This window comes from Orcinus orca, chromosome 6 (assembly GCF_937001465.1).
Source record: "Orcinus orca chromosome 6, mOrcOrc1.1, whole genome shotgun sequence".
NCBI lineage: Eukaryota > Metazoa > Chordata > Mammalia > Artiodactyla > Delphinidae > Orcinus > Orcinus orca.
In genome coordinates, this window is record NC_064564.1 from 69906225 (window position 1) to 69922978 (window position 16754).

General features: G+C 41.8%; 1 protein-coding gene across 2 annotated transcripts in view; it reads left to right on the plus strand.

Moving 5' to 3' along the window:
• Positions 1-4536: 4536 nt before the first annotated feature.
• Positions 4537-16754, plus strand: part of PGM5 (phosphoglucomutase 5) — a 186603-nt gene continuing 174385 nt past the window's right edge. The window contains exon 1 of one of the 2 annotated variants that reach the window (XM_049710845.1): positions 4537-5491. In XM_049710845.1, the coding sequence (XP_049566802.1) occupies positions 5231-5491 (261 nt within the window). In that variant the 5' untranslated portion in view covers positions 4537-5230. The remainder of the gene's footprint in view (positions 5492-16754) is intronic. The other variant, XM_004276424.3, reaches the window with a different exon arrangement.

Sequence of the window (16754 nt, forward strand, 5' to 3'; positions counted from 1 at the left end):
GTGCCCATCACCTTATGCTGGTCTCAGGAGATTTATGAACAGCATTTCAGTGTTCCTAGGCATCCTGTAATTACCTCCAAAAACAAACTCCAGAGGAACTGGAGTTTCCATGTGTGAGATGGATGGCTCTTTTTGCCCAGTTACGTATGAAGTCCTTAAGGGTCAATAAAAATAATTTTTTTCATCCTTAACACTAGTTCCCTAATTTGCATGTGATCTTATGCTAGATATTGTGCTGGAAGTTAATCAGACATAGTCCATTGATGCCTCAAAGACAATACTATTTGATACAAAGATTAAGAATTATTATGGTAATAATAATTATAGTAATAATTATTATAGTAATGATTATAATAACAATAATAACTATTTTAGTGATAGTAATAGTAATAATCATAATAATTACAGCAAGCACTTATTAAGCCCTTATTATGTTCCAGGCCCTGTGCTAAGCAGTTTTCACATATTAGGTCTCTGAATATGATCATCAACCCTAGGAGGTAGATAGCATTATGCCCATTTTACAGATGCAGAAAGTGAGCTTTAGAGAGGGTAAGCGACTTGTCCAAGGCCGACTGGGTAGTCACTGATGAAGGTTGGCAACAAAGTTTTGAAGCCTAGATGTGAGAACACAGAGACAAGTTCACAACCATTTATAAGATACACATGTGACATGCACATTTCCATCACTTGAACACTCACTTTAGTGGCCTTACACTGAAGGAAGTAGAGAAACAAAGTTCTGTTGGAATTACTATATGTTATTTCATTTGTTGGGGAACAGAAGGCTTAGTGGAAGGTGGCTTTTTAGGAGAAATATATAACTGACTTTCCATACCACTAGAAGGTGTTTGGGCAGATTAAAAAGGGAACTAGCGCTTCCTTAGAGGACTGCCCCGTGACATTTTCCACCTGCTTTTCTGCCTCTTGTCCTGTACTTTTGGCATTTCTTCTGCTCTTAAGAGTCAGTGAGTCAACAGTGTGTTTTTAGCATGCCCTGTGTGCACAGAAGTGGACTCCGACTCAGCAGGAATATAAAACTACCATGGGCCAGACCTGTGCCAGCCTTTTCTGCCAGCCAGGGGATCGGGGGCAGGGCAGTGTGGAAGAACAGAGTATAGAGAATAAAATTATATGTAAATGTATATGTGTGTGTGTGTGTGTGCGCGCGTGTGTGTGCGTGTGTATAAAATTCATTTTAAGTCTCATAATCACTCAAGGGTATTTTTTTTAACTGGGCAATTTTACCAGTGCCCCCGCTTGTACATTCTGATAAGTTCCTAAATGGAAGCCTGATAGAAGTTAATCTTTTAATGCCTCATAAGTAAAAAAGCAAATCATAGAATGATATGGCTCGAAGGGATCCCAGAGATCTACAGTGTTTCATGGAATATTAATGTCCTTGATCTCTTAATAGGTGTTTTGGAAATGGGCCCCATGGGCAAATAAAATTTGGGAATGCTGGGTTAAAGTTAAATAGGTATTTTTCCTGCGGAACTTCACGGCGTCTTTCATATGCTAATATGCTTTGTGAATCTCCAAAAGGGTGGATAAAGTCTGAAGTGTTTCAAGATGTATTTTACCCCACATTCTCTTTTTGAGAATTGCTGGTCTAGGTGAGCCAGCTAGTGTAGTCTCTACACGATGATAGCAGCTGACACCTTTTTAAGAGCAAGGAAATCCCAAGGGGAAGGAAGGATATATCGGTTGCCCCTGTTTCATGCCAAGAATTCTCAGTGAGAGGCCTTTCCCTGGAGGCTCAGAGAAGCCTGGAAGGCATCTGTAGGCGAACAGGGCCCACTTCATTGTGACCCACGCTATAGAGAAGCTCTGAACTCAGCACAGAAGGATGACCAGCCCCTTAAAATCAGGAAAATGTATTTATCCCTGACCTAGCCCACTGAGGACACATGAAGTGGGGAGGGGACTGTCCTAGCTGTAGCTCCAAAGCTAGTCTGAGTCCCTTTCCCTAAGCAAACTAGTTGTGTGAGTTTAGGTTGGGAAAAGCACTGGTTCAAGAAGACATTAAACTGATGCCCTTTCAGAGGTGTCAGTGTGAAAATGCGTATCATGAAACTCCAAGAATGGGATAGAGCATGCAGGATTTTAAAAAGTTACTTGACTATGAAACGCTTATGCAGCATTTGGGAGGCACTTGTGTTACAAGGAAAACCCTTTGGGAAACACTGATCTAATCCGACCTTCTCATTTTACCAGTGAGCAACTCTGGGCAGGCATTTCTTACCTGTGGAGCCCTCTCAGCTTCCTTTTCTCCATCACTGTGACACATTTGTTGGAATTAACTTGATCAAAATTGGGGGCAGCTTTGAAGAGATTTCTTTAGTTCATAAGCCCTTATTGTATGTTTCAAGGGCAAATTACTCTGTATACCTTGAGTTTCCATTGTCAAAAGCCACAGATTAATTCAACCAAACTTTATATAATATTACCTTTGCCCAAAGATGTTTACGTACAGTGGTGGTCTACAAAGATATAAAATGTAGTTCTTAGTATATAAGACATTGATAATAATGACAAATACTATATATAGATGGCAATAATATGAATATCTAACATTTATTGAATGCCCTTCTATTTGTCGGGCACTGTACTAATATATTTTCATCCTCCCAACAATTTATGAGGTCGGGATTATAATAATCCCCCTTTCACAATGATGATACTGAGGTGAGGAGAGGGTAAGGAACTATTCCAAGGCCACATACAGCTGGAGGAGAGAAGACATATAGAAAGGTGTAGCAGCACATGAAACATTCCTTATGAGTGGTACAAAGTGCTATGTGAATTCAGAGAACAGAAAAATAATATTCAAAAGACTTTAGCAGTGAAAGTGTCAATTATGTGGTGGGCAGTTACGGTTTGTTTGCCCATCTCTCCTGCCTTTGGGGACCAGCACCCCCTGACTTTGGAGGAACTTTGTCCCTTTCACTGTGGGGTTCCTGCTTTGTGGTTGGTTGCATTGCCTCAAACTGGACCAGAGTCTTTGGGAATTTGGGGATTAGAACCAAGGGAAGAGACTTTCCTTTTGGCTGGTAAAGCTGTAAAATCTTATCTGAGATGTGCCTGACTTGTCCTCAGCCCTGGGGAAGGAGCTGGGCTGTGGTAGGAGAGAATGATGGTGATGTCAAGAGAGAGGCAGGTCCTAGAAGTGCAGAGATGGAGTCCTGGAGACCTTCTGGTTATGTCTGAGGCTTGGAGGCTGCATCCTTTTCTTCTTGTCTGGGACAGAGGACTTACCACCCTCTCCTGGGAATGATACTGTCCTTCCTTGCAAAATGAAATGTTATTAGAAAGTGGTTAAAAAAAATCCCCCATCATAGAGATGTGCACAGGTCCTTAGAAGTGTTGACATTCTATTTGGTGCTAAGACAAGGCTCCCTCAACCATAAAGTCAGGAACTTTACAGGGGAATGGAGAGAGTAGAGGCAAAACAACAACAACAACACACACACACAGAACCTTCACTGTTGAAGAGAAAAGCTAGAGTCTCAATAGGATTCAGTTGATGACTTCACACTTTAATGATATTAATAAAAAGGGGAGGGGCCACATAAGAATTTGTACTGAATGTAGGTGCCATCTTGGCCACTTCCTTCAACCTCACAGAAAGCCTCCTTTTTCTCATCTGTAAAATGGGAATGATATGAATGCCATTACTACTTCTTTTAGTTGTTTTGAGCCTCCAAAGAGAAAACAGATGCAAGGCCTTTTGTCAGTTGCAAAACAACATATAAGTGTGAGCTGTTATTCACAGTCATCTTACTGTGATCAAACACTTTATAATCCTACAGCAAATCCAGCTTAGTCCCAGGAAGTGGACAATATTTGGAGGAGGAGAAGAAGCAGGAGATTTCAGTGACTTTAGTGGGCGCAAAAATGCTTTGAGGGTGAAAGGAGATAGAAGCAAAAATGAGAATTGTTTCTTCCCTTTTGGGGCTTTATCCTTTTTGCCTGTTGATTTTCTATGGGGAATTTCTTGATTTGGGATTTTTGGTGGGCTTTATGGAGAGAAGGCAGCACATCTCTGACCACCCCCCCTCCCCACCCCACCCCCAGATGCCAGAAAGCTTGTGAAAGGAGCAAGCCCAGTTCCTGGTACCCTGTCCTTGTTTAATTTGGGTTTGTTCATTCATTCCTGGTAGGACCTTACAAAGGGCTTTACCCTCCTCCTAGTGAAAGCGATGAATCCTGGTAAGAGCTCCGCAGTGTGGACACATACAGTGTGGGACAGCCTGTTTCTAAGCAGGAGCTGGGCCAGGGAGGGTGAAAGGGCAAGAAGAATAAGGAAATACGCGTCCACGCATCTGTGTTTCTGCTGTTGTGACCACCACAACAAACAAGCAAAAAAAAAAAAAGTTTTCTTCCTGAGAAGTGTGCTGCCTTCAGAGAGCCTGGGGAAAAGTGTGGATGGCTGGGTGGATCCTGCTGGATTGAAGGGCCTGACAGTATGTGATTCCCTGCAACAAATGGTAGTGGTGGGGTGTGTGTACACACGCAGACACACTCGCAGCGCCCAGCCTCCAATTTCAGCGCTGGCAGAAGATAACAATTCTCAGCTCGCTCTTCCAGGGTTATTTTTGGCTGGGGCTGTTCTCTGATGGCAAAAGGTTTCAGCCCCCTCCCAACTCCACCCCTGTCCTTGTTCAAAAGAGAAACTGGTGCTTGTAAACCGCTCACTCCCTGGGAGGCCGGGAGGCAGGGCTGCGGGTTGGAGGGGAGAGGGGCCGCGGGTACGGGGAGAGGACCCCCAATCCTGGTCAAGTTCTCACCACCCCTTCCCCGGCTGTTTTCTAGCGGAGGGTGTGCCGGGGGAGACGCGATCACCGGGGAAGGCTCGGGCTAGGCGCGCGAGGAGGCGTCCCCGGGATCGGGGTAGTTGGCACTGGGAAGGGGCTTTTGGGACACCCCGAAAGTGAGTCCAGCTGGGAGAAGAAGCTGCGGGCACGTCGGGCACTCCGGCCGGAGAGGAAGTTGGGCGGGTGCGAACTTTTCTTGGAAGGTAGAGGCCAAACTCTGCGGGGGCAGCTAGGGGCCGCGCGCAGAGGGAGGAGCGGTCGGCGCGGCAGGAGGGCGCGGGGCGCGGGCCGGCCGCAGAGGGGGCCGCGGCGCGAGGCGGAGCCCGGGCGCGCCGCCAAGCTGGTGGGGGCCCCGTCGGGCTGCAGATTCCCTCCGGCTCCCGGAGCCGCGGCAGGACCGGCCAGGAGGCGCCATGGAGGGGAGCCCCATCCCGGTGCTGACGGTGCCGACGGCGCCCTACGAGGACCAGCGGCCGGCCGGCGGCGGGGGGCTGCGACGGCCCACCGGGCTCTTCGAGGGTCAGCGCAACTACCTGCCCAACTTCATCCAGAGCGTGCTGTCGTCCATCGACCTGCGCGACCGGCAGGGCTGCACCATGGTGGTGGGCAGCGACGGCAGGTACTTCAGCAGGACGGCCACGGAGATCGTGGTGCAGATGGCCGCGGCCAACGGGGTGAGTGACATGCCGCCCCTCGCGTCCGCAGCCCCCCTCCTCACCCTGCCTTCTCCGCCGGCCTTCCCCAGGCCCAGCCTCGACCCCCACCCTGCTCCCGGGCTCGGCCGCTCCCCCAGGTCCCCTCCGCCCGCGTCCCGCCACCGCAGCTCCCCGCAGCCTCCCCGGCGCACCCGGGACGCCCGGGCTGTGTCGCGCCCGCCGCTCCGAAAGGCCTTAAGGGTTGCTCGCCCTTCTTTGAGCCCAGCCGGGCATCCCGACCGACCAGCCACATCGCCCTGAACTCTCTCTGGACTCTGACCATGTCCTGCACCTGCTCGCTGTTCTCGACTTTCTCTTCCCCAACCCTTTAAAAATATTTGCTCTGACCGTTTTCACTACCCTCCCGCTACCAATATATTGATAGTTGTCCCCCTCCCCACCCCACTTCTGTATCCCATTTGCAGTCGTCTTCTACTCCACATCTTGGCTCTGCCAAATTTAACAGTAGTGTTGGCTCCGAAGACAGACACACACACACACACACACACACACACACACCAGTGTTGGTTACTGACGTATTTAGCAAGCGTGGACCCTGAAGGTTTTTAATATCATTGGTTCATGGAGTTATATTTCATAATTGATTTGATTAGGGAAAGGATGGGACGGGAATCAGTGTGAACCTATACAGACTGGGCTCTCGGTTCTGGGGAGGCAAATCTCTAAATGGTCAGAAATGAGATTTGCAATGCTTTTCTTGAAGCAATTCCCAACTTCTCTCCAAGATGCCCTTTGGCAGTTGACAACATTTCATGCCTCTTCTCCCCTGCAGTTTTCATCCTCCTTTCCTCTCCCTTCTCGCACCACTTAAGTAGTCTTCTTTTGCAATCTGAATTCTCAGACCTTGAGTTTTTCTTTCTCCTTCCTTTCTCCCTATCCTACAACTAGACGCACCTTTTGACATATCCCCATACCCTGATTTCCTCCTTTCCAAAGCCAGCAGCGTCTCAAGAGGGATACTGACTTCAAGGGTCCCTGAATTCTCTGTGGGAAACATTGTCGAAAAGAGGAACTTAAGCCTTGTTAATGCAGTCAGATCCACACACATAGAACTTCCCTTTAAGTGAAACCTCTGCAGATGTATAAGTGAGTGTGAACATTTAAAAAAGAGAAACTAAACAATGATCTGGCTTTTGAATTCCCTCCTTCCCTCCTTTCCAACCCTATCCTTTTTAATTTTCTCATTTCTTGCTTAGAAAGACAACTTTGAGGTTGTCCATGCTTCACATTTGTCTACCCTAACTCCCCCTTTTCAGTGTTTCTGGAATAGGGAAAGAGGATTTTTTTTTTTTTTTACTAACCAAAAAGCAGTTGGGTGAAACAGGGCCTGGCTGGGGTGAGGGTGAGCTGGGTGGTGGGACTGTGATCTCCAGCCCCAGCAGATGATGCTGCTGGAGATTATAAGACTTGTATTTCTCTCTGGCTCCTCACTTGGGATTGATGAAAGTTGGCCTGAATCAGGGATTTGGAGAGAGGTTAACAAATGGTCTTTTACTCTTGTCTGACAAAGCCGTTCCCATGGAATGATGGAGAATAATGAGCCTTGGGAGAGCTGTGGCAGCTTTCATACTCCTTCCTGGGCCAGGTTTTCCAAGGAGTGAGAAAAACATGGCCTGTCCAATATTTATTGCGGGTCAGGAAAGTTTTGGAGTTACAGTTGTTGATTTGCATGGACGCGTTATTATTATGCTTTATTATTTCTTGGCACACTTTACCCTAAGGACTCTTCAGTCTCTTAACTTCAGTGGGTCTTCTCTGTAAACACATTTTATTGACTTTAAGAGTGGAGTTTATTTTAGGAGATAGTTAGCATACGTTAATATATACCTAAAATAGAGTCAAATTTAATCTACCAGTTGTTATGCAGGACAGAATGACAAACTAAAGTCCACACAGAAGCACCGTCTTTTATTTTTATTTATTTATTATTATTATTTTTTTTCTGTATGCGGGCCTCTCACTGATGTGGCCTCTCCTGCTGCGGAGCACAGGCTCCGGACGCGCAGGCTCAGCGGCCATGGCTCACGGGCCCAGCCGCTCTGCGGCATGTGGGATCTTCCCGGATCAGGGCATGAACCCGTGTCCCCTGCATTAGCAGGCGGAATCTCAACCACTGCACCACCAGGGAAGCCCGCACCGTCTTTTAAATAATCTGAAAGTATTAATTCTAAGATGGACGGGCATGGGGGAAAGGGATGGTTGACTCTTGTAACGATTTCAAACAGCCAGTTTTCACCAGTCTTTTCCTCATTTTGTTCAGCTTTGTGGGAGCTTTTGCTAAATCAAAGTGAATAATCAGAAGGCTGACTTCAGGCGAGAGGCGGTTTAAAAGGGACCACAGTAAGCAAAATTGGTCTTGCATGATTGCAAATTGATGGGGATGCACTTGCCTCCTAACTTGGCCTGCTGATTATACTCAGGAATAGGGAACTTCAATTCCAAATGCTTTGGCCTTTTTTTGATTTCCCATTGGATATTCATAGTAAAAAAAAAAAAAAAAAAGAAAATAGTAGAAGATAGAATTTATTCTCTTTGAACTGACTTGAATATGACCAGGTGGGCTGCATTCTCTCTCTCTGAAAAACCTTGGTTTTGATTGAAAAAGTTAATTTTACAAAGCCGTTTTTCTATAAAAAAATGGTTGTTGCTCTTCGCTTATGAAATTGCTGGAGGAAAACAGAAGTTTGGAATTTCTAAAACAATAAACTACACTATTAATATTTTAATATCTCATAAAGTTTGAAATAGATTCCTACACAAATACCTGTACAATTGGAGATTTTAAAAAACTTTCTCATAAAGTTATGAAACTTTAAAGCTTTCAGGGAAGTGTAGAGAATAGATTAACGACATCCATATGCCCTTGTCCTAGATTGTTGACATTTTTCTATGTTTGATTCATCTTTTCGAGGGTCTAAAGTATATTAAAATATATTAAAGAACATGACATTTTACCCTAAGTTCTTCAGTACGGATCTCTAAAAAAGAAGAACATTTTTCTTGATAGTGACAGTATCATTAACATCCCAAACAAAATAAAAAATTATTTCTTTACATTATTTATGACCCAGTCCACATTCAGATTTCTTCAATTATTCTGAAATGTCTTTTATACCTAATTTGTTCAGGCTTGTTTCTTCTAATCAAGGAACACACATTACATTTGTCTCAAGTCTCTTTTAACCTAGAAAGTACCTCCCTTTTTATTTTTATTTTGTTAACGAAATTGACTTGTTGCCGAGACTAGGTCGGTTGGTTTTTCTATAGAATGTCTCCTCCACCTCCTTTCTGGAATTTTCTGATTACTTCTTTATGGTGTCATTTAACTTTTCACTCTATTCCCTGTGTGTGTGTGTGTGAGAACTAGAAATCAGTCTAAAGGCTTAATTAGAGTCAGGTTCGGTATTTTTTTATAAGATTATTTCATAGGTGATGGTGTGTATTCAGTTGCATAATACAAGGAAACATAGTCTCTGGTTGTTCCATCATCCGTGATGCTGAGATAATTATAGAGCTATGGTGGTATGGTCCATTATTTTCCCCTTTGGGACTAGCAGTAGGCTGTGGGGTGCACTTTGTACCATGTGAATATTCAGTTCCTTATCAATTTTTACCCAATTGTTTTAGCATCCATTAATGATACTGGCTTGAGTTGATTATTTCATTAGGGGTTTCAAAATGATGATTTTCAAATTCTCTAATTCCATCTACATGTTTTAGTTGGCATTTTTCTATAAACTGGGTATTTTCCTCACTACTAGGCTATTTGATTATTCTGTAATATAGTTCCTTCTGGAAAGACAGAATATGTGTTTATTTCTCTCTCTTTTTTAATTACCAATTTTCAGAGTAAGAATTTGGTGAAATAGCCACCTCCATTGATGACACATGAATTTTGTTTTGTTTTGCTTTCACTTTTTCGAATATCACTATGGACTCCTGGATTTTTATATAATCAATTTGAATAGATTATTGAAGAATGAAAAGAAACTACCTTTTTTTTTAGTAGTTTTTACGGGGCTATGTGAATTTATCTAAAAAACCCCAGAAGTATTTTAATCCCCTTTTGAAGTTACAAACTATGTCATGCTATATAGAGCAACAGACAAACAAAAAACTAAGTATATGAAGTAAATAGTGTCATTTAAATGAATTGAGATCAGACTTAGTTTGAAACTAATTGATTTTTTTATCCTATTTCTATTTCCATCTGCTTTAGATCCTCCTCAGGGGTTTAGATCCTCTGTGTATCAATTTATTCTAATGTCTTAAAGAACTGAAAAGCCAAATGCATCATAATGGCTACAGGAATGCCTTTGCCCTTCTCTGGGTAGATCCATTTGCAGCTCAGGGCATTTGTCTTTCTTCCTCCTCTTTGTAAAAATCTACTTTTTTAGTCCTAAACTACCTTTAATATTGGACAGGTGACAGAACTGTATCTGCCTGAAGATGTTTCTGACTTTTTCTAAAGTCTTCTTTTTCTGAGATAACATTGTATATTGGCACTGTCTAACAGAACTTATTGTGATGATGGGAATGTTCTGTAATCTCTACTGTCCTAGCCAACTAGGACACTTGACTGTTGAATACTTGAAATGCAGCTGATGCTGCTGAAGAACTGAATTTTACATTTTATTTAATTTTAATTAATTAAGATTGAAACTTAGATAGCCACAAGTGCTTAGTAGGTACCATACTGGACAGCACAGTTCTATAATTTAACATTTAAAGTGTGTGTGTGTGTGTGTGTGTGTGTGTGTTTAATGGAGCCAGACTGTTACAATCAAAAGCAACTATCGGTTAAATAAAGGGAGGTCGACAAATACTACAAATACATAATTGGCAAACCCAAACCAGATTTCTTCATACAATAACCACACTCTCTTTTGACTTTAGCCCAGGAGGCAATGAGGTATGGTAGAAAAAGCACTGTATCAGCAGCTGGAGGGCTTGCCTTATTTTCCTAGCTCTGACATACAAGTTGCAGTGCAAATACTTTAGCCTCTTGACATACCAAGAAACCACTTGTTTTCTCATCTATAAATTGGGTATGATAGCATCTCTGAATTATCCTGAGAATCAAATGAAGCACTGCATATGAAAGCATTTTGTAACATCCACAGCACTAAGAAATGCAAGGGAGTATTACTATGGTCAGCTGAATACATCTCAGATAATAATGATTTGACTGCATGTATGGACTAACCTAGAGCTCTGTAACAAGTTTTAGCCAAGAGAAAATCCATTTGCCAGTTAGCCATGCACTATACTGGCCATATGATGATCAGCATTAATGATAATAATATTGGCATACAGTGCAGCTTACAGGATTCAAGAGCTCCTCAATGGCTTGTGAAATCTTTTAGAGGTAGAAAATGAAGTGAAATGATATGAGGAATGCTAGATCAGTGAGGGGCTTGGGCGTGCCCTCCGGATAGATGCTGGCACAGGTTGTATTTGATTGCAACAGGTCATAAAGACGTGTCTGTTTCCAAAGAATGAGAATACACTTGCCTTGGCATTTATGAGAACTATCTGGGCAACAAATTTTGGTTTGGTCCCAAAGACAAGGAACATATATTTGGAAGAGAAGCAGAGTGGGATATGGTGGTGGGTGGCCAGTAGTGATGAAAGAAGAAGGAAGCAAGAGAGGGAAACATGTACTGTAACACTAAGGCTTCTTTCCTGGAATGGATCTGGAAATCTGGGCGTGGCTAGCTCCAGGTCCTATCTCTAGAAGGCAAAAGAAGTGGGTGATGATTGCTCTGTATTTTCTATGGGTGTTCACAACAGAATAGGTGAATGGAATGGGCTACTATGGCCCAGATGTTAGGAAGGGCTGGTTTGTAATATATTAGAAAACCCTAAAGAGCCTCCCATAACTTTATCTTGCTTCCCTTCCCAAATCCTCATCCCTGAATTGTGGAGATGGAAAATCTATTATCTGAGCAAATAGCAAATTTTAGGGAGCCCTTCGTTCCACCCTTCTCCTTGTTTGGGTCTGTTCATTCTTGACTCTTTTAGCCTCAAGTCCTCATTCACTTTTTTATGAGGAAGTAAAAGGAGTGGGAGAGGTTTTGAGAACAGCTGGGCCCTCCCAGTTGCTGGGGTGTGTTATTTTAAGCTTTGTTTAATGTGTCCAGAGACCCAGATGGCATTTTTAACTAAGCTGCTTTATTAAATCTTGTGATAAAATATAATGATGTTTATTGAAAAGACAGATACCCATCAGCAACATTATGTCTGAAACCTGCCCTAAGAATTTTTTATAAAACATCTGTTCCCTTTGTGAACTCTGGAAGTTTGCTAGTTTCTGTACAGCCTTGAGGAATAGAAGTTGGAACCTATTTGGGGGGAATCTAAGGAGAGGTATTGGCTTTACCAACCTTACCCTTCATCTTTTGGGCTCCGGCCACTCTTCTGTTAGACAACAGTGACATGAATGGACACTGTAATAGGATTATTTGGGAATAATAGGCAGCAGAAAAAAAAAAAAAGGTCTGAATTTCCCAGGGATTTTTAAATTGAAAGTAAAAAGCTAGGGCTGCAATGTCCTTTGTTAGCCTACAGCCTTGACAGCTAATTGCAAACACTCAAGATTTGGCCAGTACGCCTTTACTGTTTATACTTGCATAGCCAAAGGGAAAGTTTTCGGTTCTTTCATCTGACTTGACTCGCATTACTTATGAATAAGAGGATATCTGGGGTATACACAAGACTTGTTAAAATCCACATTTTCTGAGCCTTTCAATACCTTTCATCTCCTGCATTGTTAGTGACGTCAAATTTTGGAGTAATGCCTGTATTTGTTTGAAGAAAAAAAATTTTTAGGAACACTGAATCCCCAAAGAAATTCTTTTTCTTGGCATAAAGTCACAGACAATTTTCTTTCCCTTTCCAAGTCTCTACTAATAGATGCTTTGTACACATAGAATACTTACTGCCTTTCTATTGTTTTCCTCTAATAAGAGTCTGGTTTGGTAGCTAGGGATATGTAGTTTTATATTTAGACATTTATAATAAAAAATAGAAAAGAATTTGAAATCATAGGACCAGAGTTTATCCTGCTTGACAAAAGACCTCACAGAATACTAGGAGGAGAGTTTTACAGCAGATGGTTAATATCTACTATATATGAAAAGCTTTCCCAAATCAATAAGAAAATTCAAACAGTTTAAAAGAAATATTGTCAACAGCAACCACAAATGCATGAAAAGGTGATCAACCTCATTAGTAACCAAAGAAATACAAATAAAAACAATCCATTAATTTGAAAAAAATGGAAAATACTCAGAGCTGGCATAGGTGTTGGAAAATTGTCATGTTTGTACACTGTTGGTGGAAGTTAAATTGATACAACTTTTTGATCAGGCAATTTGGCAGTATGTATCTAAATTAATAGAGTACTTGTCCAATAATCTAAGAATCCTTTACTCTAAGAATATATCCTATAAATTTTCTAATACAAAGGTAGAAACATTTATGTACAAGAATACTCACTGCAGCATTTTGCTAAAGAAAAACTTGGAGGGACTTCCCTGGTGGTCCAGTGGTTAAGACTTCACGCTTCCAATGCAGGGGGTGTGGGTTCAATTCCTGGTCTGGGGAACTAAGATCCCACATGCTGCTCAGCTCGGGCCACCCCCCCCCAAAAAAAAAAAAACTTAAAAAAACAAAACAGCTTTATTAAAAAAAAAAACTTGGAAACAATTTATATGTTCAGCAGTAGAGAACAGGTACATAATTTATGACACAACCACACTAGGAATGCATTAATATCCATAAGTGAAGGAGGTGGATCTATATGTGACATGAGAAAGATGTGGATGATAGTTTGTTAAAGTGAAACAAAGCAATTAGTACAGGGTCATGTGTAGCATGATCCCACTTTTGTGTATATAATTAGGCATAGAAAATAGGGTTGGAGGAACATAGTCCAGACAGTTAACAGTGAATATATCTGGGGTATGTGGGTGTGTTTGGTGGGGGAGGGGAATCCTTTCCCTTTCTACTCATATACTTCTCTTTATTAAGTAATTACACATGTATACATGCCTTGCTTTCATAATTAAACACATCACTAGAGAGTAGTTAAGAAAAAAAGGAGAAGCTCTGAATTTGAATCATTATACTATCATTTGCAACGTGTATGACTGTGGGGAAGTCACCTAGTTTTCTGGGGTTTGTTTCCTTGTTTATAAAAATAGGCACTGTCGTAATACTTGCCTCCCACATCTTCCAGGGGTTTGGGGAGGATTGAATGAGGTAATGGATTATTGTCAATTATTTTATTGATTCACATAGCACCACTATTACCAAACTATTTTTCTCTGATTAAAATAAAAGGACATGTGCATATATGCTTTTTATTCTCAGTAGCCTTACTGATCGAGGGCGCCCGTCGATGTGGTGATCACAGTTGCTTTAGTAAGACTTTCGGCATTTCTGCAGGCTGCTGGCTAAGGCTTGGGTGGCAACTGCTGAAGTCATGATACTCTCCCCTCTCCCAGCATGAATGCTCACACACACACACATACACTCACTCATGCACACACAAACACACATGTGTGCACACCCTGTCACGGTACTTGAGGTGGCAGCAGCTGCTCTGGCGTAGACTTTAACTCAACATAAAGGACTTCTTTTTGCGTGGTCTGTGCATTATTTCCTATTATGAATCAGCTGAGTCAATGCCATGCTTTTCAATCTTAAACCTTTCTGAGGCTCAGGCTACGTTAGGAGCAGACCCACCCTTCTATACCTGCTCCACTGCCCCAACTGAGGCCAGATCTTAATCTGCTCATTTCATGCGGATTTTCAAGCCTAATGGACTGGGCCATGTGAGGGATTACTGAGAGGAACAGACGAAGCAGAGGCTAAGAGACTCCACGCTCATCTGCTGAGTAGTCTGAAAATGCACAGCTGCAAGCTCTAGCGATGCTTTAAAGCATTTTGTCAGGATGTTTGTCAGGGTGCCTGTTCCTACAGCCCTGCTGAATGTTTGGTTAGGAGGCATAATCTTTTTTTGGACAGGATCTCCCAAATGTAAAGTGACAGATGCTAACGTGGAATATAATACAGAAGACCTAGCTTTGCTGTCATAAATAACAGTAAATTATTTAATCTTGCTGAGTTGTAAATCTGTGATTGCCAGAGGTCTTTAGTTCACTGGAACATAGTATAAGGGTTGGTGGCATTTAGCAAATGGACAGTAATTATTTCCCAACCAGACAGATATTGGTCTGATGGAATTTATTTAAAGATCCACATATATGTATTTTAATTGACTGTGACAACTACTCAGGGAAAAACACATAGCTATAAAGAGAGACTGAGATTTTTCCAGGAAAAAATACACACACACATATAGAGAGGAATATGTATATGAATCTCTATATATGTATTCTATCTATAAAAGAGCCAAAGATAGTCAGTTTTTTCTTTTGGGATTTTATATGTGTGTGTGTGTGTGTGTCTGTGTGTGTGTGTGTGTGTGTGTGTGTGTGTGTGTGTATACTGTCTACTTATAAAGGTTCCAGATGGAAAGTGTTCTTAAGCATTTAGATAGTTTATCAAATAGCATATGTGTGTACACATGTGCCCAGGACACCCCCTCCCCGAAGATACATCTTCTTCCCTGGATATATTCAAAAAGAGAGTAGAGCAGAGTCCCAGGTGACAGAAGTATCTGAAGACAGCATAGAGTTGAAGGAGGTGACTAAATGTTCCCAAATGACCTATGTTTCTATGATAATAAATAGAACTTGTGCTGGAGTTGGATGGACCAATAGTAAGAAGTATAAGTAGTATAAATCCTGCATTCCAGGCAGGATCTTGTACGGACAGCTCTCTGCTGTGAGATCAGTAACGTGGGTAAGTTAGCAGTCTGGCATGGGACATACCAGTGGACGGTGCAAGTCAGAGGCATAAATGGGGCAATGAAAATAGGAAGATCTGGGCCAAGACGAGGATACAGACATGAGGTCCTGTCACTAATCACCATGGACTTCAGCAGTTTCTTAATGAGCAGTTCTGGTGGTTAAAGAAGAAAGAAGACATTGCACTTATGTAGGTGTGTTACAACTAATTTTCTATTTAATTGGTGACAAGCTACTTTGAGTTAAATTTATTCCATAGGATTAAATTAGATAGTTTTAGTTTCACATATAAAAACATTTTTAGTTTCACATATAAAAACTTAGGTAAAAGAACACTTTTATATTGGTCAGTAAACCATGGTACATTTAAATAATGGAAGACTATACAGCCACTAAAATCATGTTGTGGAAAAATAGTCAGTGACAGAGAAAGATAGACTCCACAGAAGGGGTAGATATGTTAAGTGAAAGATGTAGACTACACGACAATCCCTTTTGTAAAAATATAAATATGTAAATGAGAGAGAGAGAGAGATATCCCAAGACACATAGACAAAGGTTAGACACTGAAATGTTTACTGTGGTCACTTTTAGGTTTACAGATGAGTTTTACTTTCTTCTTGCTTATGAGTACTTTCTAAATGTCATACATATACTATATATACATATATTTGTCATATATATAAAAGTCGTATATATATTTGTAATTAGAAAACCATTGCAGGTTGGTGAAACAACAAATGCATTCAACTACTATGAATTAGAAATTCATAATTAAGAATCAAGAAATGACACCAGCAAGGAAGGCAAGGGAAATATATCAAAGATTTATTGGGTGTCAGATGCTGAACTGGAGCTTGGCTGTGTTACTTTCTTTCACCCTCTATCTTTTAGGTAATAAAACTGAAATACAGAGGGTTCAGGATCTTGTCCAAAGTCATATAGCCGGCAGGTGGCAAGTCCATTTTTGCATCATTTCCCGTTGAATGCCAAAATCTCAGCTTATCTCAGGGCACTCAGCCCTGCTTTCTTGACCCAGATGGATCCAATAGTTCTTATCCTGGTACCTGGTTGGGTTGATCACCTCATAAAATGGCAGCAGATAGAGCCCTTTCTTCTTTCAGTGAGCCGAGTTCTATATCTTAAGGTAAAGATTTCAGTATCTTCCAAGCACTGAATTACCAGTAGGAACATAAGTTCCAATTTCATTGTCCCCATTCTGCACCCAAGAAAAGCTAGAGTGCCTGATCTTCTCAGTGAGACCTTGAGAATTGGTGGGCTGATTGAGGAATAGAACTGGGGCCAAACTTCCAGATGCCTGTGACTTTACTGCACCTGTTCAG